Source organism: Leptodactylus fuscus, chromosome 8 (assembly GCF_031893055.1).
Source record: "Leptodactylus fuscus isolate aLepFus1 chromosome 8, aLepFus1.hap2, whole genome shotgun sequence".
Lineage (NCBI taxonomy): Eukaryota > Metazoa > Chordata > Amphibia > Anura > Leptodactylidae > Leptodactylus > Leptodactylus fuscus.
The window spans coordinates 19,007,685-19,033,733 of NC_134272.1; the positions used below are offsets into that span (position 1 = coordinate 19,007,685).

The 26,049-nt window shown below is 43.8% G+C and overlaps 1 protein-coding gene across 1 annotated transcript; it reads right to left on the minus strand.

Moving 5' to 3' along the window:
* Positions 1 to 302: 302 nt before the first annotated feature.
* On the minus strand, positions 303 to 25,168 carry LOC142217157 (uncharacterized). Its single transcript, XM_075285348.1, has 10 exons — positions 25,115 to 25,168; positions 14,867 to 15,196; positions 14,031 to 14,330; positions 13,138 to 13,220; positions 7,343 to 7,445; positions 6,454 to 6,549; positions 5,063 to 5,422; positions 2,225 to 2,524; positions 1,484 to 1,834; positions 303 to 397 (listed from the first exon to the last, which is right to left on the minus strand). The coding sequence occupies exons 1-10, from the start codon at positions 25,158 to 25,160 to the stop codon at positions 303 to 305; spliced, it is 2,064 nt and encodes a 687-aa protein (XP_075141449.1). The 5' UTR covers positions 25,161 to 25,168.
* Positions 25,169 to 26,049: the final 881 nt, after the last annotated feature.

Here is a 26,049-nt window from a genome sequence, read left to right on the forward strand (position 1 = left end):
TCCCTTATCTCATGGGAATGTACATATATACTTATACTTTACACATGACTCCTTTCCTTTTCTTTCTTTCACTCACACATCACTGGGTAGGAGAACCATTTAGTTTTGGGATCACATAAGGCCAGCAGGTATGTAATATGGCTTGTAGAAATGAATGGTGTTTAGCTCATTAGAATAACACAACCCAAAATAACACCATGGAAACATTAACCAATAATTGTAGATTCTGTTGCAGAAACAACAAACTGTTAACAATTAATAGTTGATCGTGTAGATGATTATGAAAGGGTTAAACCCCACTTTCACTTATGGTTATTAGGCTGAGCATTGTCTACTAAATTCCAGATGTCCTTCTCCCCTTCTGAACCTAGTTTTTGTCTGGTCAGAGAATGTGGCGCTAAATATCATATGTATGCGTGCATCATACGGAACCCAATTCTGATTGGAAGCGATGCCACAATAGGCACCATTCTTATTGGATGAAAACTAGTTTGAATTGTAAGGCCTGAAACTATAAACTAAATGGTTTACTGCGGGGTCGCTCTGAAGTCTTCATGTACATGCCATGGGTTCTTGTCTACAATGGCAGGTAAGGACTGAATGCTTGCAGACAAGGTGAGATTCCTTTTTGGGATGGTATCTCAACCAGGAACCAAACAGCCACATCAGACACACAGAGTCAAAAAGCTGTGTTCCTCGGTATCTCTTCCATAAAACCAAATTTGGGAATTACAGAGGTGTTTCTGACATCAAAGAAGTTTAACTATATTTATCAACCACTTAAATCCAATGTGCTATTCAATGTGCTGCCGCATCAGCAGTTTCCCATGTGCACATCTTATTCCATAATACCCCACGGAAAACTTGAGGAGTTAGAATCCTAGAACACACAAAGTGGTCACGAAAGAAGAAACCTCTGACCAGAAGGAAGACATTACAGTGCTGGACACATGGGGTGGAGGGATGAAATGCCTATTTAATCCTGCTCAGAATAGGGGTCCTAACATTAAAATGAGTGAGTACCACTTTTTATGGTGAGATCCCCATTCTATTTCACATAGAAGCACCTCAAGTAACACAAAATTGGCCATGAAAAACATCATCCAAGACATAACGGAAAAAGCTCAAGCCAACACACAAATTTGTTAAAAAAGTTTATAAATATTTATTAAATATTTTGGCAGATGATTGCCATTTAAAATTCAATAGTATACAGCAGTGCAGATGGATTTAGCCAAAAACACAAAAAATAGACACATAGAACGAAAAAAGCATAAGGTGTTTTTGCTGAATCATATAGTATAAATTCAGGTAAATCCAATATAGATATATGGAATAGCAGAATTCTATTCAATTCACCATAGGATATTATTGATATATAACAATATTCAAAATCCCCATTCTAAACAGGTTTTTTTTTAAAAAAAAATTCCATGGAAACCTCCTTCAAGATATTCAAAACGTATTTATTGTCCAGACTCACCGATCACCTGGAGTTCTCCCGTTTTCTTCTCCAGAGGTGTCTCCAGACTGGGGTGTCTCACCCGACACATAATCTCTGACCCGTACTCTTCTGCGGCTGACACAGATAGGACCAGGCAGGCTTTCACAGTGAAGGTCTTATATTCTTGTTGTGTGGCCTCCACCACTGGGATCTTGTATTTGGCGCTGGCAGATATAACATAGAATTCCTGGCTTTCTGCATCTCTTCTCAACCACTTCACATCCAGAACATCAGGGAAATACCCGGAGATTTGGCAAAGCAGTTTAGCTTCTTTACCATCAATGAATTTAGGTTTCTCAATCTCTCCCATCACCGGATGCCATTCAGAGTCTGTAACACAAGGTAAAGAAATGATTATATAAGGAAATGTATTATGTGGCTCCAGCTATGGGCTATGGTTATCTGTATGGTTTGAGCTCCTTTCTCCATCATTATTGCTCTTCATGCATAGATTCGGGGGTTTATTACACCGCTGTCATTTTAAGGACAGATCTTATAGGAAGTCAATTACTACAGCCGCGCAGATATGTTTTCGCTGTATTAGTCAATACGCAAATCAGCTCTTTGGAGCAACACGGACATTGTTGAGTTTTTCAGAGCACTCAGTCTCACCTGTCAGAGCACTCATTTTCTTGAGAGTGCAGCGCTCCTATTTTGCAACCTTCTTTCAGGAGGATTCCTTAACGGAGATAAACTAGGTGTAATGAAATAGTCTCTTACCAGTTATCGACACTTCTTGTTCCCCAGACTCTTCTTCATGGCTCCATACAGCTTTAATTCTATGTCCTTGAACCTTGAGGAGATGACCAGGAACCCGACATTCACTTCTCACATTGAATGTGCAGTCATCATTCTCTGTAATTGCCTGATGAATTGTCGCTATATCCTGGAAATGTCCAAGACCGTGGCTCCATTGTATCTTGATATTTTTTGGGTAAAAGTTGCTCAGAGTTACAGAACACAAGACGTCTCCATTGTCACCCAGAGACAGCTGCACGGGGCCTGACGGTTCTGGCTTTTCTGCAGATAGAAAGGCATGTGGCAATGAGCAGGAAGAGTTCGGTAATATCCTACCCCTGGGGTGTGTTTTACCTCCCTGCTATTATAGTATAAGAATTGTATTTACAGTCCTATGAAAAAGTTTGGGCACCCCTATTAATCTTAATCATTTTTAGTTCTAAATATTTTGGTGTTTGCAGCAGCCATTTGAGTTTGATATATCTAATAACTGATGGACACAGTAATATTTCAGGATTGAAATGAGGTTTATTGTACTAACAGAAAATGTGCAATATCCATTAAACCAAAATTTGACTGGTGCAAAAGTATGGGCACCTCAACAGAAAAGTGACATTAATATTTAGTAGATCCTCCTTTTGCAAAGATAACAGCCTCTAGTCGCTTCATGTAGCTTTTAATCAGTTCCTGGATCCTGGATGAAGGTATTTTGGACCATTCCTCTTTACAAAACAATTCAAGTTCAGTTAAGTTTGATGGTCGCCGAGCATGGACAGCCCGCTCTCAAATGATCTGAAAACAAAGATTGTTCAACATAGTTGTTCAGGGGAAGGATACAAAACGTTGTCTCAGAGATTTAACCTGTCAGTTTCCACTGTGAGGAACATAGTAAGGAAATGGAAGACCACAGGGACAGTTCTTGTTAAGCCCAGAAGTGGCAGGCCAAGAAAAATGTCAGAAAGGCAGAGAAGAAGAATGGTGAGAACAGTCAAGGACAATCCACAGACCACCTCCAAAGAGCTGCAGCATCATCTTGCTGCAGATGGTGTCACTGTGCATCGATCAACAATACAGCGCACTTTGCACAAGGAGAAGCTGTATGGGAGAGTGATGAGAAAGAAGCCGTTTCTGCAAGCACGCCACAAACAGAGTTGCCTGAGGTATGCAAAAGCACATTTGGACAAGCCAGCTTCATTTTGGAAGAAGGTCCTGTGCACTGATGAAACAAAGATTGAGTTGTTTGGTCATACAAAAAGGCATTGTGCATGGCGTCCAAAAAACAGCATTCCAAGAAAAACACTTGCTACCCACTGTAAAATTTGGTGGAGGTTCCATCATGCTTTGGGGCTGTGTGGCCAATGCCGGCACCGCGAATCTTGTTAAAGTTGAGGGTCGCATGGATTCCACTCAGTATCAGCAGATTCTTGAGAATAATGTTCAAGAATCAGTGACGAAGTTGAAGTTACGCCGGGGATGGATATTTCAGCAAGACAATGATCCAAAACACTGCTCCAAATCGACTCAGGCATTCATGCAGAGGAACAATTACAATGTTCTGGAATGGCCATCCCAGTCCCCAGACCTGAATATCATTGAACATCTTTGGGATGATTTGAAGCGGGCTGTCCATGCTCGGCGACCATCAAACTTAACTGAATTTGAATTGTTTTGTAAAGAGGAATGGTCCAAAATCCCTTCATCCAGGATCCAGGAACTGATTAAAAGCTACAGGAAGCGACTAGAGGCTGTTATCTTTGCAAAAGGAGGATCTACTAAATATTAATGTCACTTTTCTGTTGAGGTGCCCATACTTTTGCACCAGTCAAATTTTGGTTTAATGGATATTGCACATTTTCTGTTAGTACAATAAACCTCATTTCATTCCTGAAATATTACTGTGTCCATCAGTTATTAGATATATCAAACTCAAATGGCTGTTGCAAACACCAAAATATTTAGAGCTAAAAATTATTAAGATTAATAGGGGTGCCCAAACTTTTTCATAGGACTGTATATAGCACCGACATTTTACATATCTATGGGCAGACAAATTCGGACACTTCAGAATAGTAACCAAACAATGGCAGTGAGATCCCACAATCTATGAGGAAATAGAGGGACCAAAAAGGTAAGAGTGCTAGTTATACACAATGGTTGGGTCATCTTTTATAAAATAAGGTAATACATGTGAGTCAGTCACTAGTCGGTGTGTATTCTCATATATGAAGGGTATTAGGGTTCAAGGATTATGGGACGGATACAGAGGATCAGGTTCTGAGGCACAGCGTATGGCTGTAAATGGAGAGGCACTAGATTAGGGAACGTGATGTGCAAGATCTAGCTTTAGGGCATGCCTAAAATTTTGGATATTGGATAGTACATATCAGAGAAGTGATACAACCCAGTAAAAGTCTTGAAGATGGGAGTGGAAGGTTTTGGTGGTAGTCTTATGCCATTGGCAGAGCAGATAGCATCAGCAGGGTGGTGGACAGAGCTGGGGAGTTAGATATAGTAGAGCAAAGTCTTGGTGGATAAGCAATAAAGCATAGCATTAAATCAGTGCAGTGACTGGTACAGGGCAGAGGCATTGGTATAGTGGATGGGAATAAATATCCTAATCCTGTTGAGACCCTACTGCTCAGCTATATCCTCTCTTCTCTTATATGAGGTGTCCTCAAGCAGTGCCATGGAGACATTATCGAGGAGTGACCAGAAGGCTGCAGCTGGAATGGAGGACTAAGCTGTCTATTCTTTATTTAAGCACAAGGCATATTTAAGAATACTTTATAGAAGTCGGACAAAACCTTTAAATTCTCTTACTGAAATTGAAGCTGCATTTCAGTCGTTTTTCTTGACTCCTCCCATTACAATGGAACGTGCAGGAAACCTCCATCTTCTTGTGTTTCACTACAGTTGGTGTAAAGCTCAGCACAGAGATGGCATTGTAGAGTTTATCTGAGTGTGATCGGTCTGTTTGCACACTATAATCTCTTGTGACTATGAGGCCAACTTCTTCATCTTCTTGCTTGATATCTGAGATTTTGATCTTCTCTCCATCATTCTCCAGGATTGTCCAGGTCACATGCACGTCTTGTGGACAATTGGAAGCTATACAGTACATGGTGACGTTCTTCTCAGTCTGAACCCTGTGAATATGACCCACCTGAAACCGCTGGGAATCTATAGAAATTATGAAAAAATCCATATCAGAAGTGAGATTTCACCAGAAGCTGAGAAGACCAACTATTATAGGGCATTGTACTGATGAAGAAAGAATACGATTACAAAATAATTCAGAATGCTTTCACAGGACAGTGATTGAGGGATATACCCCCAAAAAACACCAAAAGCGCGCTCCCTTCAGTAAAGATAAGTCCTGGTATGCTGATGTATCAAAATAAAAAGGATTTATTTAAGATGACGCGTTTCGGGGTTCTCTGGTATCTCACACGTACCACCCCTTCATCAGATCTCTCAGAGTTCTAGAATGTTTGCAAATGGGTTTGCAAATGGGTGCAAACATTCTAGAACTCTGAGAGATCTGATGAAGGGGTGGTACGTGTGAGATACCAGAGAACCCCGAAACGCGTCATCTTAAATAAATCCTTTTTATTTTGATACATCAGCATACCAGAACTTATCTTTACTGAAGGGAGCGCGCTTTTGGTGTTTTTTGGGGGTATATCCCTCAATCACTGTCCTGTGATTTCTTTCGACCTTTGAGTCGTAAGCCATAGACGCAGCCCCACGTTTTTCAGCATACATAGCTTGATTACATACCAAAAAGGCGTGATACAAGTTGACCTATTTCTGGAGTCCACAAGGACTTATATGTATTCTCATATGTACCTAATTTTTAATTAGCGCGGCCACGCTTGGTAATTCTATATATTTTGGTTTAAGAATGCTTTCAGAAAGGGTTAGTGGTTTATTTTTGTTAATAAAAAAAAAATGAATTAAAAAGAAATGTAAATCCCATCAATATTTGGTGTGACCTTTGCCCTTTGGAGGAGGAGCCCTGGAAGTGATGATATGGCCCCACAGATTGAGCCCTGATCTCACCATCACCCAGTCTGTCTGGGATGACATGAAGAGACAGAAGGACTGAAGCAAGCTTACATCCACAGAAGATCTGGGCTTAGTACTCCAAGATGGCAGAAGCAACCTTCCACCAAACATTGTCTGCAAATGATACTATATAAGTCACTCACCTTTCTTCACGAAATACCATAGAAGTGGAAGCGCAGTTATTAATAATCCAGCTAAAACGGCGATTATTCCAAAATGGCACGATCTCTTACAGTCAGCTGTAAAGGGAACAAAAAACAGAGTTACTCCATTGTAGTTTGACTGCAAAAATCACCTGCACACCATGACTAGGAACAGCTGGAGGTGAGCCCAAGACGTTGGTGTACATGGAGAAAAGGAGAACCCAGAACGAGGATCAAACTGGATTACCCTTCTGATACTGCGACTTGCCATCCAAACTTCTATCAATATCTGTCACCTCTACTCTTACCCAGCAGCAGCACCTCAGTAACCAATAGATCACATCTCAGACTCCTTTACTCGGTGGATCCCTCATCTGCTGTGCACCATAAAAAGGTCCAGGCCTTCTCTTCATCATTGGTCAACATCTTTTTTTGGTTACAAACTTGGCCAGTATGTGGTTAATATGTTCTCCACAGTTTCTATACAGATGTTTCCTTCAGGACCTTCCCTCTTGGCTGGACCTTTCTATATTTGTGTCACCAGATCACCAGCTTTTCAAGACATTTGCAACTTTGTTCAAGTGATGTGCTCTGTGTGGCCACCTACAGGCTGTGTTGTGATTTGCAGAGTGTTCAGGGTTTTGTTATATTAATGTAATGAGTTATTACACAACAAATTGAAGTCCTTACCCAAATTTGAGCTAAAGCTGAACACATCTCTATAAGGTATTGTAGAAGCTAAGTTGGGTCTTTAAGTTGCGCTTGAGCTTGTAAGTAATAACCTGGTGATTTGTATCATGGGGAGAATCATTGTAAGGAAATTTAGTATAAAATGATATAGATAAAGGATAGACATGAGACAGTCCAGTACTTGTATATGTTGACTTACTCTCCGCTTTAATTTCCTGTGTCGTCTTTATAGGACTATGTAACGTCTCATGTTCCACCTCGCAGGAGATCTCAGACGGTCGGTTGTTCCCTTCAAGCTGAATCTGGTAATAAATCTCTTTATTAAAATATCCATTCCTTTCTTGTATAGTAGAATCGATTCTCTTTCCATCCAACCACCAGTTCATCTTCACTGCTTGTGGGGAATAGTTTGTTCCCTGTCGTCCCTACCAGCGGCACAATGTGGGGTATTTCGTGCCCCTGTGTGCTGGTAGGACAGGCGGAATTTTAATTAGCCATGTATTAATTTCACATGGCTTGTTCCCTTTAAGAGGGCACAGATACCTCCCCCCTGTGCGTTTTTTTCTGTCCTGTGTAAAGGATCGGACAGGTGGGGAGGACTCTGTGTCCTCCTAAAGAGAAAGAGTAAGAAGAAGTTTCAGGTACTTACCTGCTCAGACCTGTTCAGGTGTCTTCAATCATGCACTCTGCCCCTTTGGACTTCTGTCGGTCCTGCAAAGAGAATAGGTAAGATTAAAGTTACCTATTTTGCCCACCTCCCTCACGCAATCCTACCTCCTGTTCCCCGGCATCCAGTCCTGCTGGGCTTCGGAGCCGCGCGCAGCCAGCCGGCGTGTTCGCGCGGCTCCATGAGGGGAACTTCCGGTTTTCGCGGAACCTTTCCTCTGCGTAGGAGGGTTCCGGCCGGTCGTTTAGAAGTGTAACACCGGCAACTTCCGGTTTTTCGGCATTCGCCGCTCCGGGACCACGCGAACAGCAGCGTTGGACACTGGAGGTCCTCAGGAGATTAAGGTACGTGCCAATGTAGTTGGCTCAAGGGGGGAGCGTGACTTGAAGGGCTAGGAGTGTTATGAAGGGCAAAGGAACGGAGCTTTTGACTAAGGCCACGCCCCCTTCCGGATATGGGGCTGTAAAAAGGGGGCAGGTTGCATCCCTCATTGCCTGCTAGTCTAATCCCTAGCTGGTTTCTGCGCTGTGGCTTGTGGTTACCGCTTCAAACTGCATTTATTCTACTGCAAACTCTGCTGAAGGTTGGTAAGTGGTCTGCAGAAGCTGGGTGAGTCTCCTCATATGGTTCCTTGAATGTACTCCTCTGATGTTTCATATTCCATGCTTAGGTATCGCTGAAAGCTAGCTTCTATTTGTCATGTCTTCCTCTTCTACCCCTCCCGGGGATCAAGTAAGACGGAAGAAGTCTTCTAAAAGGAGACACCTGGCTTGCATTGATTGTGACGTTCCACTACCTGATGGTAGGTGCGTTTTTTTCGTCTGCTAATTCTCCCAATGGTGGGAGTATCCTGAATGTCATTGTTTTGCCTTTAGGCTATGACTGGTCACGCTGCCAGCAATGCAGGGGACCTCTGCGGGAGGAACCCGTTACCAGTGATATGGTAGCATGGGTCAAGGAGTACATGGTGAGTACGGTTGCCGCAAAGAGGGGAAGGGTCCCCTCCGGCTTCTAAGTATCCTTGTGTTTTTTGCAGGATGATTCTTTAAAGGATATCCGTACTTCACTGGCTCAGCTCACCAAGAAGCAGCGCGTGGAAAGGCGTTCTGCTTCACTGCCCTCCCTGGAGCGCCTCCAGGTGGAGGAGGTGTCCATATCATCGGACGATCAGTCCTCCTGTACCAGCAGACCAATTTTCCATCGGGAAAAGACTAATAAACTGCTGAAGGCCATCCGGTCGTGGGACCAGGTTGGCGAGGGGGAAGCCTCTGCGTCCACCTCTGGGAAGCGGAGGGTTTTCCAAGTGGACGCCTCCATGGCCAGCCTAATGGAACAAGAATGGAAGCAGCCGGAGAAGGCTTACGTCACCACCAGAGCTTTCAAAGCAGTGTATCCGATTGATCCCTCCCAGCTGGATCGCTGGGGTCCACCACCCAAGGTGGATTTAGCCATCTCTAAGCTTTCCCGTCGCACTGTCGTGCCCATCGATGACGGGTCAAATCTTCAGGATTTGCTTGATAGAAGAGTGGATTCAACGCTCAAGAAGGCGTATTCGTCTGCTTCAGCCCAGGTGACGGTGGGCATCGCCTCAACGGAAGTAGCTGATAAGCTTCAAGCCCGGCTGGACCGCCTGGAACGGGATATCGACTCCGGGGTTAACAGGGACGACATCCTGGCATCCATGGGGGAGATCCGTCTCGCTACGGATTTCCTGAGAGAATCGGCAAGACAGCAGGTGAAGCTGGCTTCCAAGGCCATGGCCCTCAATACCGCCGCCAGGAGGCCCTTGTGGCTCAAACCTTGGCGGGCTGATGTCGCCTCCAAGTTTTCTTTGTGTCCCCTCCCCTTTCAACCTGGGAAGGTTTTCGGCCAAGGGCTGGACGATCTGATGGAGGGATTGGCTGATGGTAGAGGGAGATCACTACCACAAGCAACCAGAGGAGGAAGGCCTCCCCCTTCTAGGGGTCGAGGCTCCACGTCTCAATACAGGCCTCAACAAGGAAGCCAGAGACGCCCCAGATACCGTCCGAAAGGGGCGGGTCGCGGGATCCCCAAGGAGGACCCTAAGAAGAAGGGGTTTTGAGGAGACGCCGCTCTCTGTGACCAGCTCTCCCGTAGGAGGGCGCCTTTCGAATTTCCTTGTGGCATGGCATCTTCGCATTCTGGACCCATGGGTCTTTCAAGTTGTTCAGCGAGGATACGCAATAGAGTTCTCCCATCCTCCGGTGGATCGTTTCATCACTACGCGGGTCTTACCAGCCCTACAACAAGACTGCCTGGAGGCTTCCGTCGCAGAATATCTCTTAAAGGGGGCCCTGGAAAGGGTCCCTCCTCCCGATGTGGGTCAAGGAGTTTATTCACCCGTGTTCTTGGTTCCAAAGTCCACAGGAGGGTGGCGGATGATTATAGATCTTCGGTTCCTCAACCTCTTCATAAAGAAAAAACCTTTCAGGATGGAGTTCATAGACTCAGTAACCAGTTTCCTATTGCGCAACGAGGTCATGGTCACCCTGGACCTGAAGGATGCCTACTTACATATCCCCATCTTCCCGCCACACAGGAAATATCTACGTATAGCCGTTCTTATGGCTGGTCACAGAGAGCACCTACAGTTCACTGCTCTGCCATTCGGCATATCGTCAGCTCCGTATGTATCCACCAAGATGGTCGCACCAGTTGCCGCCGCTCTTAGACTTCAAGGCCTCTTCGTGGTTCCCTACCTCGACGTCTGGCTTATAAAAGCTCAGTCTACTTCAATTCTCCATCACCACCTCCAGATAGCCATCGCCTTCCTCCAGGAGTTAGGTTGGCTGATCAATTGGGAGAAGTCAGAAATAGTGCCATCCACCCGGAAGGAATTCCTAGGGTTTGTTCTGGATTCCCAGAGCATGCAGATTTTCCTATCTCGTCCAAGGCGAGCAAAAATAGAAGCTTCGGTTCGGGGCCTCCTCAGGTCCCGATGGATCACCATTCGCACCGCCATGCGGGTCCTAGGCCTGATGTCTTCTTCAGCCAAGGCGGTCCCTTGGGCTTTATGGCACTTGCGTCCCCTTCAGATGGAAGTGTTGAGAGCCTGGAACGGATCTCCACGGGGACTGCACAGGAAGATCTGCCTTTCTCCCGGTACCCGTCTTTCCCTCAGATGGTGGAGACACCTGAAAGACGGAAGGTCCTCGGTTCAACCTCGTTGGACCCTGTTGACAACAGATGCGTCCCATTCGGGATGGGGAGCCCACCTGGACGGCAGGACTGTCCAGGGTCTGTGGAGGAATCCAGAGGTAGGAACCTCCAACCTGAAGGAGCTAAAAGCAGTGTATCTGGCGCTGAAGTACTCGCCCCCTTTCTCGAAGGGAAGGCAGTCAAGGTCCGGTCAGACAATATGACGACGGTAATATACTTGAACAAACAGGGCGGCACCAGGGTTCCAGCCCTACTGAGAGAGGCGAACTTGATCTTCACGTGGGCAGAGAAGAATCTGACCCACCTATCCGCTGTTCACATCAAGGGCTCCCTGAACATAGTAGCGGATCAGTTGAGTCGGGGTATCCCTGTATCAGGAGAATGGTCTCTCAATCAAGACATATTCCATCAGATTGTCCAAACATGGGGCCTTCCGGATGTCGACCTCATGGCAACCCGACTCAACGCCAAGGTGGAAACCTTCTGCTCTCTGTACCAGGAGGACAATGCCTTGGCAGTGGATGCCCTGTCCATCCCATGGAGGTTCAGGCTGATATACATTTTCCCTCCAGTTTCCATCATACCCAAGGTATTGATGAAAATCAGACAGGACCAAGTCTCGGGAATTGCCATAATCCCGTTCTGGCCGAAAAGGACTTGGTTTGCCCAGCTCATGTGGATGAGTCAAGGCAGGTATTGGAGGCTTCCCCCCCTCCCAGATCTGGTGACACAAGGAGAGCTGAGACACCACGATCTGAGGAGATTCAATCTGACAGCCTGGAGGTTGACCAGTCCCTATTAAGGAATAGAGGACTGTCTCAAGGCGTCCTAAGGACTTTAGCCAGCGCCAGAGCCACCTCGACCAATAAGAATTACCGTAGGATCGGTAATATTTTCCAGGCCTGGTGCACGGAACACGAAGTGGACTCCTCCGATCCCCCTGTGAGGGCGATCCTGGATTTCCTTCAGGACGGCCTAGACAGAGGGCTTGCAGCTTCTACCCTGAAGGTACATGTAGCCGCTTTGTCCGCCTATCTGGGGAGGCGGTTGTCTCAGGATCCTTTAGTGAGCACCTTTATCAAAGGGGCAACTAGGCTGAGACCAGCAGTTTCTGCTCCTGTCCACCAATGGGACCTCAGCAAGGTCCTAACGGCACTTTGTGTTGCTCCATTCGAACCTCTGGAGGAGGTGGATCTAAAGTGGCTGACCTATAAGGTATCTTTTCTCCTCGCTATCACCTCGGCAAAAAGAGTAGGGGAGCTTCAAGCACTCTCATCGGAAGCTCCTTACATTGCCTTCTTTGAAGACCGTGTTCAGTTGAGATTTCTGCCAGGATTCAGGCCGAAAGTTTCTTCTAGGGCGAATGTGAGTCAGCTCATTTGCTTGCCAACCTTTTTTCCCGTGCCCACTTCCCCTGAGGAGGAGAAGTGGCATACCCTAGATTTAGTCCGGAACCTGCAGATTTACCTTCAGCGCACACGCGCTTTCAGGAGATCTGAGAACTTGTTAATAAATTATGTAGGGGGCCATAAAGGCCGCAAGGCTTCTAAGACCACCATCTCTCGCTGGGTGAAGGAAGCAATCAAGTTGGCGTTTGTGAGTCAGAACTTACCTCCGCCGACCGTCCTAAGGGCCCATTCGACGCGGGCAGTATCGACCTCTTGGGCAGAGGTCAAGGCTCTCACCTTGGACCAGATTTGTGCAGCAGCATCCTGGTCTTCAGAATTGACCTTTGTGAAGCACTACCGACTTGATCGGTATGGCTCAGAAGCTACTGCCTTCGGGCGTACTGTATTACATTCTGCTTGTGTTTAATCTCCCACCCTTATGGGGATTACTTGCTATTTCCCCACATTGTGCCGCTGGTAGGGACGACAGGGAACAAGGGATTATGTAGATAATCTTGTTTCCCTTAGTCCTAACAGCGGCACAAGGATTCCCCCCCTATTGTTGTTTATTTTGGAATGTATGTATTATTACTTGTTATTTACGCACAGGGGGGAGGTATCTGTGCCCTCTTAAAGGGAACAAGCCATGTGAAATTAATACATGGCTAATTAAAATTCCGCCTGTCCTACCAGCACACAGGGGCACGAAATACCCCACATTGTGCCGCTGTTAGGACTAAGGGAAACAAGATTATCTACATAATCCCTTGTTGCTTCACACATATAGATTTGAGTGTTACCATCGGGTGTCCTGGAAGTCTTGATATTGACACTGGGGGCAGCTGGGGAGACATGTTTTATTGGTTACTATCTAGCAAACAGGCAGTCTGAACATGTGCCAGAATGATCACAATGGCTGATGCCGGATAATAAATGTGGGGCACCATTAGTCTAAATTTCTACCACCTACTAGCTGTCTTAGTTTGGATCTAGCCAAAATAGTAAATCTGCCCTGATGTGTTTAGAGTTTTGGAGACCCTCAAGAATCCATCCAAATTTCAGACCCCTGAGTATAATAATAGTACATGTGGGTCCGCAGCATCACTTACTGATCCCGGCCCCTGCCAGGATCACTAAGTAAATAGGTCCCCTTACCGGCTGGAGTGACTCCAGCCAGTAACGGCCTATTAAGAAAAGAAAAAAAAAACGCAGCGGTAGCGGCTGTTGCCGGGCCCCCTAATGTCCCAGGCCCTGTGGCAGCCTCTACTCCTGCTACCCCAGTAAGTTACGCCACTGATGAGAATGTTAATTATGAAGTCTTAAGATGCAAACAGAAGAGAAGACATCCTTGAGAATAAGGCCGGGTTCATGTGGGGTTTTTTGGTCCAGAAACTGAGGTGGAGGCCGCCTCAATTTCCAGACCAAAGAACGAGTAGCTGCGACTGGATGCTGGTGCAGTGTACCGGCATCCAGATGCACACTCCACTCCGGATAAGGCCCAGCGAATAGGCCTAGTTGGGTGGAGGGAGTGTCTTCAGGTGGATTCATGAGGCGAAGAATGAGCATGTCGCTTCTTTTTTTTGGGAGCCGGCACAAGCCACTCCTGGAGAAAATAACTAACCGGCTAAAATGCTCTGCCCAGCTGTACTCACTTCCATACTCCACAATGTAAATGTCTTTGATGGGTTCTTGAAGATACTCGTGTTCCACTTGACAGATAATTTTTGGATTACCCTCTTCCTCAAGAAACATGACATTTATTGCGCTTTGCCCTGTAAATGTCTCATCCACATTTCTCGTGTGATCCTGTATTACTGAGCCATTTAAGAACCGACCATCTTTGAGCCAAGTCACCCTCATATCTTGTGGGAAGAAGTTTGTGATAGAACATAGGAGAAGACTTCTCACACTTCTTTGGACGGCCTTTTTCTGGATCTTGACCACTGGAACAGCTGTATTAAAAAAACAACGTAAAATTAGGATTTAAGAAATTGTCGTCCTCTGTACGACTCCGCTCATTGTTACACTCCGTCTTACATTGGATGTTGTACCGTTAGGTTCACACTAGCACTGCTCTGCCATCTTAATCCTAGTACACAAACAAGATGGAAGAAGTTCTGTCTGTCTTGTTTTTGACATTACAGCGAATGGTGATGGGTGCAAACAGAGCACGCTACATCTTTCTATTACGTTTTAGTTTGTTGTTATGATTTTAGAAAGGATGAGAACAACGGACAAAATAGCATTTGAGTGAATTTAGCCTTGGTCAATTTCTACTATATGATAATTACTAGTTATAACCCGCGACTTCGTCCGCTGTCCCCTCACCCATGTGCGAACCACCTGCATCGCCGCCCGTGGCCCCCCACGGACCTTTCCTTGCGGTCGGTGCGGGCCCCTCCCACAGCATCGTGGGACGGGACCCCACGGCCTCACTGCTGCACCTCCAGCCCTCCCTTTTCATGGAGCCGTGTTATACTGTACTTACCCAGAATATTTAACTGTATATTCTTTTCTTGCTGGTCAGGACTGTACACCACCGTGCACCTGTATGTGCCCTTATCAGACACCGTCACATTGCGGATGGTCAGAGAGGCGTCACCCCGTGTGACCTTCTGTTCATCGATGGTGAATCGTGAAGTAAACCCCTTTGTTTTACTGTCGTATTTTAGAATCTCCTTTTCTCCAATGTTCCAGAAGATGGCCAAGTACTGTAAATTTACTGGATTGTTTCCCACTTTGAAGGTGCAAGGCAAAAGGACATCAGTGTGAAGTATCCCAATGTGTGAGGGAGGAGCCGTGACCTCCAGTGCTTGACCTGTAAGTGGAAACAGATGGTTATAGGATATTATCGAGCTTAGGGCTAAAGCCACATATGGTAGACTGCAGCTAAAAAAAACATTGCAAATTGCAAAAAAACCCTGCAAAAATTGGTTCAGTAAGGCACGGACTGTGGTTTTCAATTGTGCAGCCAAAATGATATGTTACCTGTATTCTATGTTCCACTACGATTCCAGGATACCAAATTTATATGGTTTTATTTACGTTTTCACTCCTTAGCAAAAATCAAAAACTTTGCAAAAAATTTTTTTTCTTAACCACGTCCAAACAGCTCGTAGAGTATATACGTCAGAATAGAGGTATCGGATGTACCGGTACATCCTTGCAGTTCTAAGCAGCTTTGTGAAATTGTGCAGCTGCTGAAACGGGGAGTCGGCTTGAACTACAGCCGTAGCTCCCCTGGAGAAGGCAGGGAAGGTTTATTACCGTCCCTGCCTCCCCGATCGAATGATGAGTGCTATATACACAGCCATGGGAACGGCTATGACGTGGCTCCACTCTGAACCCATGGTCACATGATCTGCCAGGGATTCTAGAAGACCCAGATCAACTCATCAGTTATGGGCAGGAGGCAGCAATCCTCCTGTAACCTCGGATATATGTTTCAGCCCCAGTTACCGGGAAAATCAGCCAGCCCCATCAAAATAATTGTGTTCAGATGCCCCCAAAGGTCTGTGATGACCTTATGGGGATACAATGCAAAAAAAAATTAAATAAAAAAATAAATAAATAAATAAATAGAAAAGTAAAAAAAAAAAAAATTTAAAGTACCGTAAAATAATTAAAAAAAAATAAAAAATACGCCATTACCTTGCCTACATCAAAGTTTCTAGCTCCACCCTCTGATGACACAATACAAAATAAAAATTACCATATGGAGAGGGAAAACTATTTTAAAAAAAATGTTAGTAGCACTTTGTAGCATAAAAACAACATAAAAATAAATCGCTGTGCGTTACCGAAAAAAGATGCAAAAATGAGCTGAATAACCGAAATGATAAAAATGTTATAGCCCTCAAGACCGCGCAACCAAGTGTGAACCCGGCTTTGGAGGGGATGTCAGGAAGGGGTTAAAGAGAATCAGAATGAGGGGCAACGTGGTGGCTGAGTGGTTAGCACTGCAGCCTTGCAGCACTGGAGTCCTGGGTTCAAATCCCGCCAGGAACAACATCTGCAAGGAGTTTGTATGTTCTCCCCGTGTTTGTGTGGATTTCCTCCCATTCTACAAATAGACACTGATAGGAAAAAAATGTACATTGTGATCGCTATATGGGGCCCACAATCTACAAAAAAAAAGAGGATCAGAACGAAGTATATTAAACCAACACCACATTTACACATATTAGAAAATTCATGCTGTGCAAAATATTTATATTTATTTTATAATATGCAAATGAGCAATCTGGAGCACTGAGGACGGGGCCTTTGCTACAAATTGCTACACCCCACACTGCTCTAATACACCAATGTGAATACAAGAACGCAGGGCAGGGTGACATTTCAGCATAGCTCCCTATGAAGGGGGGGGGGGACATTAGCGCAACGTGGGGCATTTTGGAGCAATGAGGCTGCCCTCGGTGCTCCAGACTTTTCATTAGCATATTGGGAAATAAAGGAATATCTCAATAACAGAGGCACAAATTATTATGGGGAGGGGCACATTACATCTAGGTGAGCCTGACCCATTGACCCATGGTGCTGGTTTAATGTGCTTCTCCCTTCGATCCTCTGTTCGATCGAATACTACGGTATTCGAAATACTCGTACTCGATCGAACACTACTAGCTGTTCGAAGTTTAAGATTCGCTGCAGAACCAGCATTGATTGGCAGAATGCTATACATTCTGCCAATCATCGCTGGTTCTTCTCTTACCTTTCCGAAGTCTTCTCCGTGCAGCGTCCCCGCGGCGTCTTCTTCCGGGTGGAATTCACTCTGCCTAGGCATCCGGCCTAGGCAGAGCCGACTGCGCATGCGCGGGCATGCCCACACATGCACAGTCGGCTCTGCTCAGGCGTCGGGCCGGGCAGAGCCGACCGCGCATTCGCAGTCGGCTCTGCCTAGGCCCCGATGCCTAGGCAGAGTGAATTCCAGCCGGAAGACGCCGCGGGGGCACTACGCCGGGAGAAGACTTCAAGGGAAATCCAGCCCGACCGTCACTCATGGACTTGGTAAGTATAATTGTATCGAATTTTGCCTACCCCTGAAACGAGCATTTCCCCCCCTAGACTATAATGGGGTTCGAAATCCGTTCGAACAGCCGAACAGTGTGCGGCTGTTCGAATCGGATTTCGAACCTCAGACATTTTAGTGTTCGCTCATCTCTAGAGGTTATTCAATAAAGATTTTCATTTCGTGACTCTCAGCAAAAATCTTAAAAACCATAAATAACCGAAATGGAAAGTAAATTGTAAGATCTTGTGACCCGTGAAGAAGTAATCAGTATCATGTGCTGGCTCTGTATCACCAGACATGAGGGGTCCGGGGCGTGTTTAGTTTCATTTAACTATTTCATGGCTGTGATACTGCGCAGTAACGTCTCAGACTTTGCTCACATCAGATCCTCTATCTACAATCGTGGACAGAAATATTCCGCAGACATTCAGTGACGTCGCAGAGACAACAAAGGATCTTGGGCGGCTTTCGAATTTTAAAATCAACTTTTCGAAGTCGGAAGCCCTTAATGTGACCCTTTCCTCCTCGGCGGCCACCTCCTTGAGTCAATCTTTCCCTTTTCATTGGGCCCCCACTTCTCTCAAATATTTGGGGGTTTATCTTACTCCGGACCCGAAAGATCTCTTTTGTTTCAACTTCCCCCCACTTCTGGCGTCTATCAGGGCTGATTGTACTCGATAGTCCGCTGGAGCCTTTACTTGGTTCGGGAGATGCGCGATTTTTAAAATGAACATTCTCCCTCGTCTTCTCTACTTGATGCAGGCGCTTCCCATTCACATCCCTCTGTCTTTTCTTAGATCCCTCACTTCCGTCCAACTGAAGTTCATCTGGTCGGGCAGACCCGCCCGAGTGAGCAAGGCTTTTCTCTTTCGTCCCAAGAGTTGCGGTGGTTTATCGCTTCCGGACCTGAAGTCCTATTACTTGGCTACCCACCTGACTCGTGTCGTGGACTGGTGTAGGCATGCTGTTTCTAAACCTTGGGTCTACATCGAACAGGCATTCTCTCCGATCCCTTTGCAGGTTGCCCCATGGTTGGACTCCTCCTCATTGTCATCTCTCTTTTCTCACCCTACCCTTGGTCCCACGCTTCGGATTTGCTCCAGGGGCCTTGTTCGCTCCACTCTCCTCCCTAAGGATTCCGCTCTTTTCCCAGTGCTGGGCAATCCTGCCTTTCCACCTGGAATGTTTGACCGAGTTTTTCGTAATTGGCGCCGTCATGGGATTTTCCGTGCCTGTCACTTCCAGGACGCTGGGGGATGGACTACACTTCTGAATTCCCAGGCCCCTCCTGAGCTGCCCCCTTTGGATGCTTGGCGGAGGATGCAACTTCGTCACTTTTTACATTCTCTCCCTGCTCCTGCAGAGTTCCGCGTCGAACCTACCCCCTTGGAGAAGATTTGTGTTGGTGCTGGCCCCCTTCGCCACTCCCTCTCGCTCACTTACCGGATCCTGGTTGAACCTCCGGAGGACTTTGTTCCGCCGTTCTTGTTGAAATGGGAATCTGACTTATCCCTTTCCCTCTCTCAGGAGCAGCGTAGGCGCATTTTTTGTCTTTCTCATACTGCTTCCATCAGCTCTCGCCACCAGGAGGCCAGCTACAAAATCTTGTCCCGATGGTATAGGGTTCCTACAAGACTCCATGCTATGTTTCCTCAGGTCTCCCCATTATTTTGGCGCTGTGGCGACGAGGAAGGCACGCTGCTACACATTTTTTGGTCCTGTCCTGCCCTTTCGTCCTTCTGGGAGGGGGTCAAGCGGATAACCCTCCAGCTTACTGAAACTTCTCACCATTTGGGCCCTGCCCTGTTCCTCCTTAATCATTGTGAGTCTTCTGTAAAGGTCTTTAAGCGTTCCCTACTTAGATTCCTGATCCTCGCTGCCCGGGCTTGTATCCCCCTTTTTTGGAAACGAGTGGATCCTCCTCCTCTCTCCCTCTGGATTTCGAAGGTCAACGAGATAATGCGCATGGAAAATCTCACGTCTTTCCTGCATGGCACGACTGAGGCATACATCAAAACCTGGTTCTACTGGTTCAGGTTTCAACAGTCTGCAGAGTATCGGACGCTTCTGGGCTCTGACCCCTCCTCTGATTGATACTCTTGTTGTTCGTCTCAGGTATTTGACCAGTGGTTGCTCCCGAGCCCTTCCCAACTGGCTGTGGTATGGATGACCTGACGAGCGCTCTCACTGGTTTCCTGACTGCTCACACTCACCCCTACCTACCCTTTCACCCCCCACATTTAGTCCTCTCCCCCACTCATCTGTCCCACTAACCCCTCCCTCCTCCTCCCCCCCCCTTTTTCCTTTTTCTTTTTTTTCTATGTTGCTTTCTTTGTCTTTAATTTTTTTTTTTTTTTTTTTAATTCTTCTATGATTGTATTTTGTGTTGCACTGTGTGCTTTTTCTGTTCGCAGGGCGGGTGTTCACCTTGTAACTTGTAATTGTTTTTTCTTTTCTTATTGTTTAAAAAAATTTTCAATAAAAAATTTGAGTTATAAAAAGGATCTTGGGCGGACTCCATTATAGTTGATGAATTCCCTCCAGATCTGTCCTGTCCATTACACATCTGTTATTGTATAATCCATTCTTCTGTCCCTACGACGGACACAGATGTGATCCCTGCCTTAGTAATATCAGGAATAAAATAATACCATCAGCCTTTGTCGTACAGTAACTTCTTAGCCCTGGATAAGGGGGATATTTGGAATTGGAGGGAAATGATGAGTCCTTGATATGCATCCCTGTCTGTCCCCGTAATCGTACAAAAATCACCATATGTCAGATCCTGGAAGGTTAAAGGAGGGTAACGCGCTATAGAAGCAGTACACGTGTATGAAGACTTCATGAGATACACCATACATATTATTATTTCACACTAGCTTTTACCCGCGACTTCGTCTGCGGTGAGTTGAGTATTGGGCGGACACAGATGTGTGAAACTGTAAAAGTGCTTTAAAAAGTTTGGTGGGCTAGCAAATGTGATTTGATGTGTTATATTGTGTATGTTGTGATACAGACAATGTGATGTGTTATACAGCCTGTGTACAGGAGTATATATGTATCAGGTACTGTATATAGCAGTGATAGGAGATACATGTAATATATAGTATCTACAGCCTGTGTACAGGAGTATATATGTATCAGGTACTGTAAATAGCAGTGATAGGAGATACATGTAATTATATAGTATATACAGCCTGTGTACAGGAGTATACATGTATCAGGCACTGTATATGGCAGTGATAGGTAATACATGTAATATATAGTATATACAGCCTGTGTACAGGAGTATATATGTATCAGGCACTGTATATAGCAGTGATAGGAGATACATGTAATTATATAGTATATACAGCCTGTGTACAGGGGTATATATGTATCAGGTACTGTATATAGCAGTGATAGGAGATACATGTAATTATATAGTATATACAGTCTGTGTACAGGGGTATATATGTATCAGGTACTGTATATAGCAGTGATAGGAGATACATGTAATTATATAGTATATACAGCCTGTGTACAGGGGTATATATGTATCAGGCACTGTATATAGCAGTGATAGGAGATACATGTAATAAATAGTATATACAGCCTGTGTACAGGAGTATATATGTATCAGGCACTGTATATAGCAGTGATAGGAGATACATGTAATATATAGTATATACAGCCTGTGTACAGGGGTATATATGTATCAGGCACTGTATATAGCAGTGATAGGAGATACATGTAATTATATAGTATATACAGTTTGTGTACAGGGGTATATATGTATCAGGTACTGTATATAGCAGTGATAGGAGATACATGTAATTATATAGTATATACAGCCTGTGTACAGGGGTATATATGTATCAGGTACTGTATATAGAAGTGATAGGAGATACATGTAATTATATAGTATATACAGCCTGTGTACGGGAGTATATATGTATCAGGCACTGTATATAGCAGTGATAGGTAATACATGTAATTATATAGTATATACAGCCTGTGTACAGGAGTATATATGTATCAGGCACTGTATATAGCAGTGATAGGAGATACATGTAATTATATAGTATATACAGCCTGTGTACAGGAGTATATATGTATCAGGTACTGTATATAGCAGTGATAGGATATACATGTAATTATATAGTATATACAGCCTGTGTACAGGAGTATATATGTATCAGGTACTGTATATAGCAGTGATAGGAGATACATGTAATTATATAGTATATACAGCCTGTGTACAAGAGTATATATGTATCAGGTACTGTATATAGCAGTGATAGGAGATACATGTAATTATATAGTATATACAGCCTGTGTACAGGAGTATATATGTATCAGGACACATGCAAATGTCCAGCTCACCCCAATTCCATATGAAACAAAATTCCTGGGCTGCACGGATGCGGATAGACTCAACAACTAGTATTCAGAATGCCTGGATACATACAAGATACTAAAATGCTTTTGAATATGATGGATAAAATCAAATGGCAAAAAAACTTTTCCTGGATTACAAGTGACATTCAGGCTTTATATTCCAATATACCCCATACAATGATTATTAAAGCATTACAATATCATCTAGGTGAATATAGTAATTTCTCTGACATATTGAGGGAATATATTATTGAAGTAACATCATTTCTATTATCTCATAATTTTTTCCTCTTTGATAAAGATTACTATTTACAGATCAAAGGTGCCCCGATGGGGGCGCCGTTTTCACCGTCAGTAGCTAACCTTGTTTTGGGGTGGTGGGAGGAATATTGTATTTTTTCAGAGGTCAACCCGTTTTATAAGGAGGTGGTCTGGTACGGTCGGTACATAGACGATGTCCTTATTATTTGGCAGGGCTCGTCTATGTCCGTGCCAGACCCTATATCCTATTTCAATACTAATCAGATGGGTTTGACCTTTACTTTCTCTCACCACCCCAAAAACATATCATTTTTGGATGTAAATTTAGAGGGGAATGAGGAAAAGGAGAGGATTGATACTAGTATCTTTCGTAAAAAATTAGCGGGTAACACTTTGTTACGGGCTAACAGTCATCATCCCATGCACACACTGAAGGCGGTCCCTGTGGGAGAACTTATTAGAACCCGCCGGACATGTTCAACTGATGTGACTTATAAAGAACAACGTGATATCACAGTTAAAAGACTAAAAAATAGGGGTTACCCTAACTGGTCGATACAACGGGCAGTGAAAATAGTTGAAAGCAGGACACGGGAGTCTTTATTAAAAAATTCCAAACAAAGATTTACTAAACAAAATTTTAATGGTAAATTGGTTTTTTCAACTCCATTTAGCAGACAATACAATAAAATTACACAAATTTTTAAACAAAATATTCCTATTTTGTATCAGGATCCCATTACGTACAAATTGTTAAACACAGGAGTACAATGTGTAGCGAGACGGGGACATTCATTGGGTGACATGTTGTCCCCAAGTCTATTTGTAAATGATGAACATAATTCATCAGAAACCTGGCTTAAAATTAAAGGTTTTTTCAAATGTGGTATGCCACGGTGTAACATGTGTCAATATGTTAAAAAAACGCATGTTTTTTCAGATTCAAAAAATAAAAAAACTTATCAGATCAAACATTTTTTAAATTGTATGAGCCATCACATAATATACATTGTTGAATGCATCAAATGTCAGTTGTTATATGTAGGTTGTTCTATTCGTAATGTGAAAATACGAGTATCAGAACATATTTATGACAGTAGTAAGAACAAAGAAAATATGTCAGGTGTATCCCGTCACTTTTCTGAAATACATGGGGGAGATACCTCATCTTTGGTATATTACGCAATAGAACAAGTAGGGAAGCCGATTAGAGGAGGGAATTGGCGAAAAAAACTTTTAACCCGAGAAGCATACTGGATTATGACGCTTAATACACGTCATCCTCACGGGTTAAATATTCGATCTGACTTAGCGTATATCTATCAATAATTACAGATGATGATTTATTAATACAATATATGACTCTTAAAAAATGGTTGAGTTCGAAATAATGTTGTACCTGTGAAGGAGTGTAGTTTAGAATTGGATACATTCTCGCAGTCAATACATGAGATCTATAACATAGTATATGATTTCAGTCAGTCCGATCATGTGACAGGAGAAGGTGGGGTTAGTATTAGTCACGTGATCGGACAACATAACAACAAACCGTGGAAGTTAGGAAGTCTAGGTGTATTCATACCGACTGCAGTCCAAAGGTAGGCATTTATATATAGATAGCCTAGGGTTATATAATTATGATAGGAACTTTTGTAAATGCAAATTGAACTGTGAAGGAGGAATCTTTGGGTAAAGATCGACATCTTATTAAACAGTAGGATATAATATGATAGATTCAATATAAAAGGCGATGTTTACATGTAATGATTATAAAAATAATGTTGTATAAATAATGTGGCTAGCATGAGTACAAAATTTAATGGATAAAGGGACTTTGTTTATATGTATTTTGTTGAAGGGTATAGATGTGCAAACATATTTACCGTATGGAGTTAAAAGTTTTTATGGGCGTGGGGTGTTTTTAATTAGTGTATAAAAGCCTCAGGTTGATTAAAAATCAGTATGCCATGACGAAGGGACGAGGAAGGTCCCGAAACGCGTAGCAGTGTTTCTCCATTCGTATATGCTTGCCATCTAATTGGAATGCTGTAAACTTTTAAAATGGAAAAATAAAAGTTATATTTTACTTACCTGGTGACGCTGGATCCTTCTACTATCAGTTATCATATATGTATCAGGCACTGTATATAGCAGTGATAGGTAATACATGTAATTATATAGTATATACAGCCTGTGTACAGGAGTATATATGTATCAGGTACTGTATATAGCAGTGATAGGAGATACATGTAATTATATAGTATATACAGCCTGTGTACAGGAGTATATATGTATCAGGTACTGTATATAGCAGTGATAGGAGATACATGTAATATATAGTATATACAGTCTGTGTACAGGAGTATATGTGTATCAGGTACTGTATATAGCAGTGATAGGAGATACATGTAATATATAGTATATACAGTCTGTGTACAGGAGTATATATGTATCAGGTACTGTATATAGCAGTGATAGGAGATACATGTAATTACAATGGGATGTGTTGTATTGTGTATGTATAGTGGAAAGCTATATGTAAATGTGAGTGAGTAGAGTGAGGGCTACTCCTGAGGTGACAGTAAGGAGTGTGCAGGCAGGTTGAGGCAGGAAATGCCAGGCAGTGTGTGAGTCTATAGCTGGGGCTAGGAGTCCTGCTTTTGTGAGTCTCCTGCTAGGAAGCCATGTTGTTTAGTGGCACCAAAAGTAGCCTGTGACTCAATCCTAAGGGAAAACTATGTTTGTGTAAAATTGCACGCAAATCCGTCCAGGCGTTTTAGCGTGATTGAGAAACAAACATCCAAACTCACAAACATCCAAACATCCAAACACACAAACTTTCACATTTATAATATTAGTAGGATGATACACAATATTACCACTAGGTTTACCCGGGTATACCTCCAGTCCAGTCACTCTAAGTGACACAACGCGGTGCCAGCTCTGCTACATCTATACACATAAAACATATACTAGGAATCCTGGGCAAACAGGACAGACAAAGCGGGGAGGGGGAGGGGTGGGGTTGTGGCTGCAAACAATGAAGAATCTGCTATACAGTGTATATAAAGTAACACTCACATGTATGACAAAGGAAGAGAAGTATCAGGGTCCTCAGTCGCCCCATAATGGGTCCCTTATGTATAGTTCAGCCTTTCTGGTCTTCAGAAAGTAGGGTGTTCTGTGCAGATTTAGGAACGTGAAAGTGAAAGCATCTCATCTCCTGGGGGGGATACAGACACATTTCTATAGCATCTCCCGCTGTTATTCTTTCCCCTCATTGATCTAGTTTATTTCCTGCTATCTCCCATTGAGTACAGTCACTGTCACTGACACTTTGATCTCATGAATTTTATTAACCCCTTCCCGCCGCAGGCATTTTTAGATTTTCATTTTTGACTACCCCTCTTCCAAACCCTATAACTTTTTTATTTCTCCGCTCTCGGAGCCATATGAGGTCTTAATGTTTGCGGGGCAAATTTTTCTTCATGATGCGCCATTAATTATTCTGTACGATGTACTGGGAAGCTGGAAAAACATTCAGAATGGGGTGGATTTGAAGAAAAAGTGCATTTGTGTGACATTTTACGGGTTTCGTTTTTTATGGAATTTACGCTGCAGCCAAAATGACATGTTCCCTGTATTCTGTGTTTCGGTATGATTCCGAGGATACCAAATTTATATGAATTTATTTACATTTTAACCCCTTAACAAAAATCCAAAACTGTGCCAAAATTTTTTTTGAACTAAAAGTCGCCATATTCTGACAGCCATAACTTTTTTATACTTCCGTGTACGGGGATGTGTAGGGCGTCTAGTTTTGCAGTGTCCGGTGTACTCTTTAGTTATACCATTCTGTGGAATTATTTTTGCTTTGATCACTTTTTATTGAAATCAGAAGCAAAATAATGAAAAAACTTTTGTTTTCTTTTCCCACTATGATGTTTACCGTATGGGAAAAATATGGTTCTTGAACCCCAGGGGGCCTGATCACTAATGCAATACATTACAATGTT

Coding starts and splice junctions, on each gene's coding strand:
- LOC142217157 (XM_075285348.1), bottom strand. CDS start 25,160: ATGGGGCGACTGAGGACCCTGATACTTCTCTTCCTTTGTCATACAT. Junction 13,221..14,030: donor TTACATTGTGGAGTATGGAA/GTGAGTACAGCT, acceptor ATGTCTCCCCAG/CTGCCCCCAGTGTCAATATC. Junction 6,550..7,342: donor ACAGGAAATTAAAGCGGAGA/GTAAGTCAACAT, acceptor TTCCCTTTACAG/CTGACTGTAAGAGATCGTGC.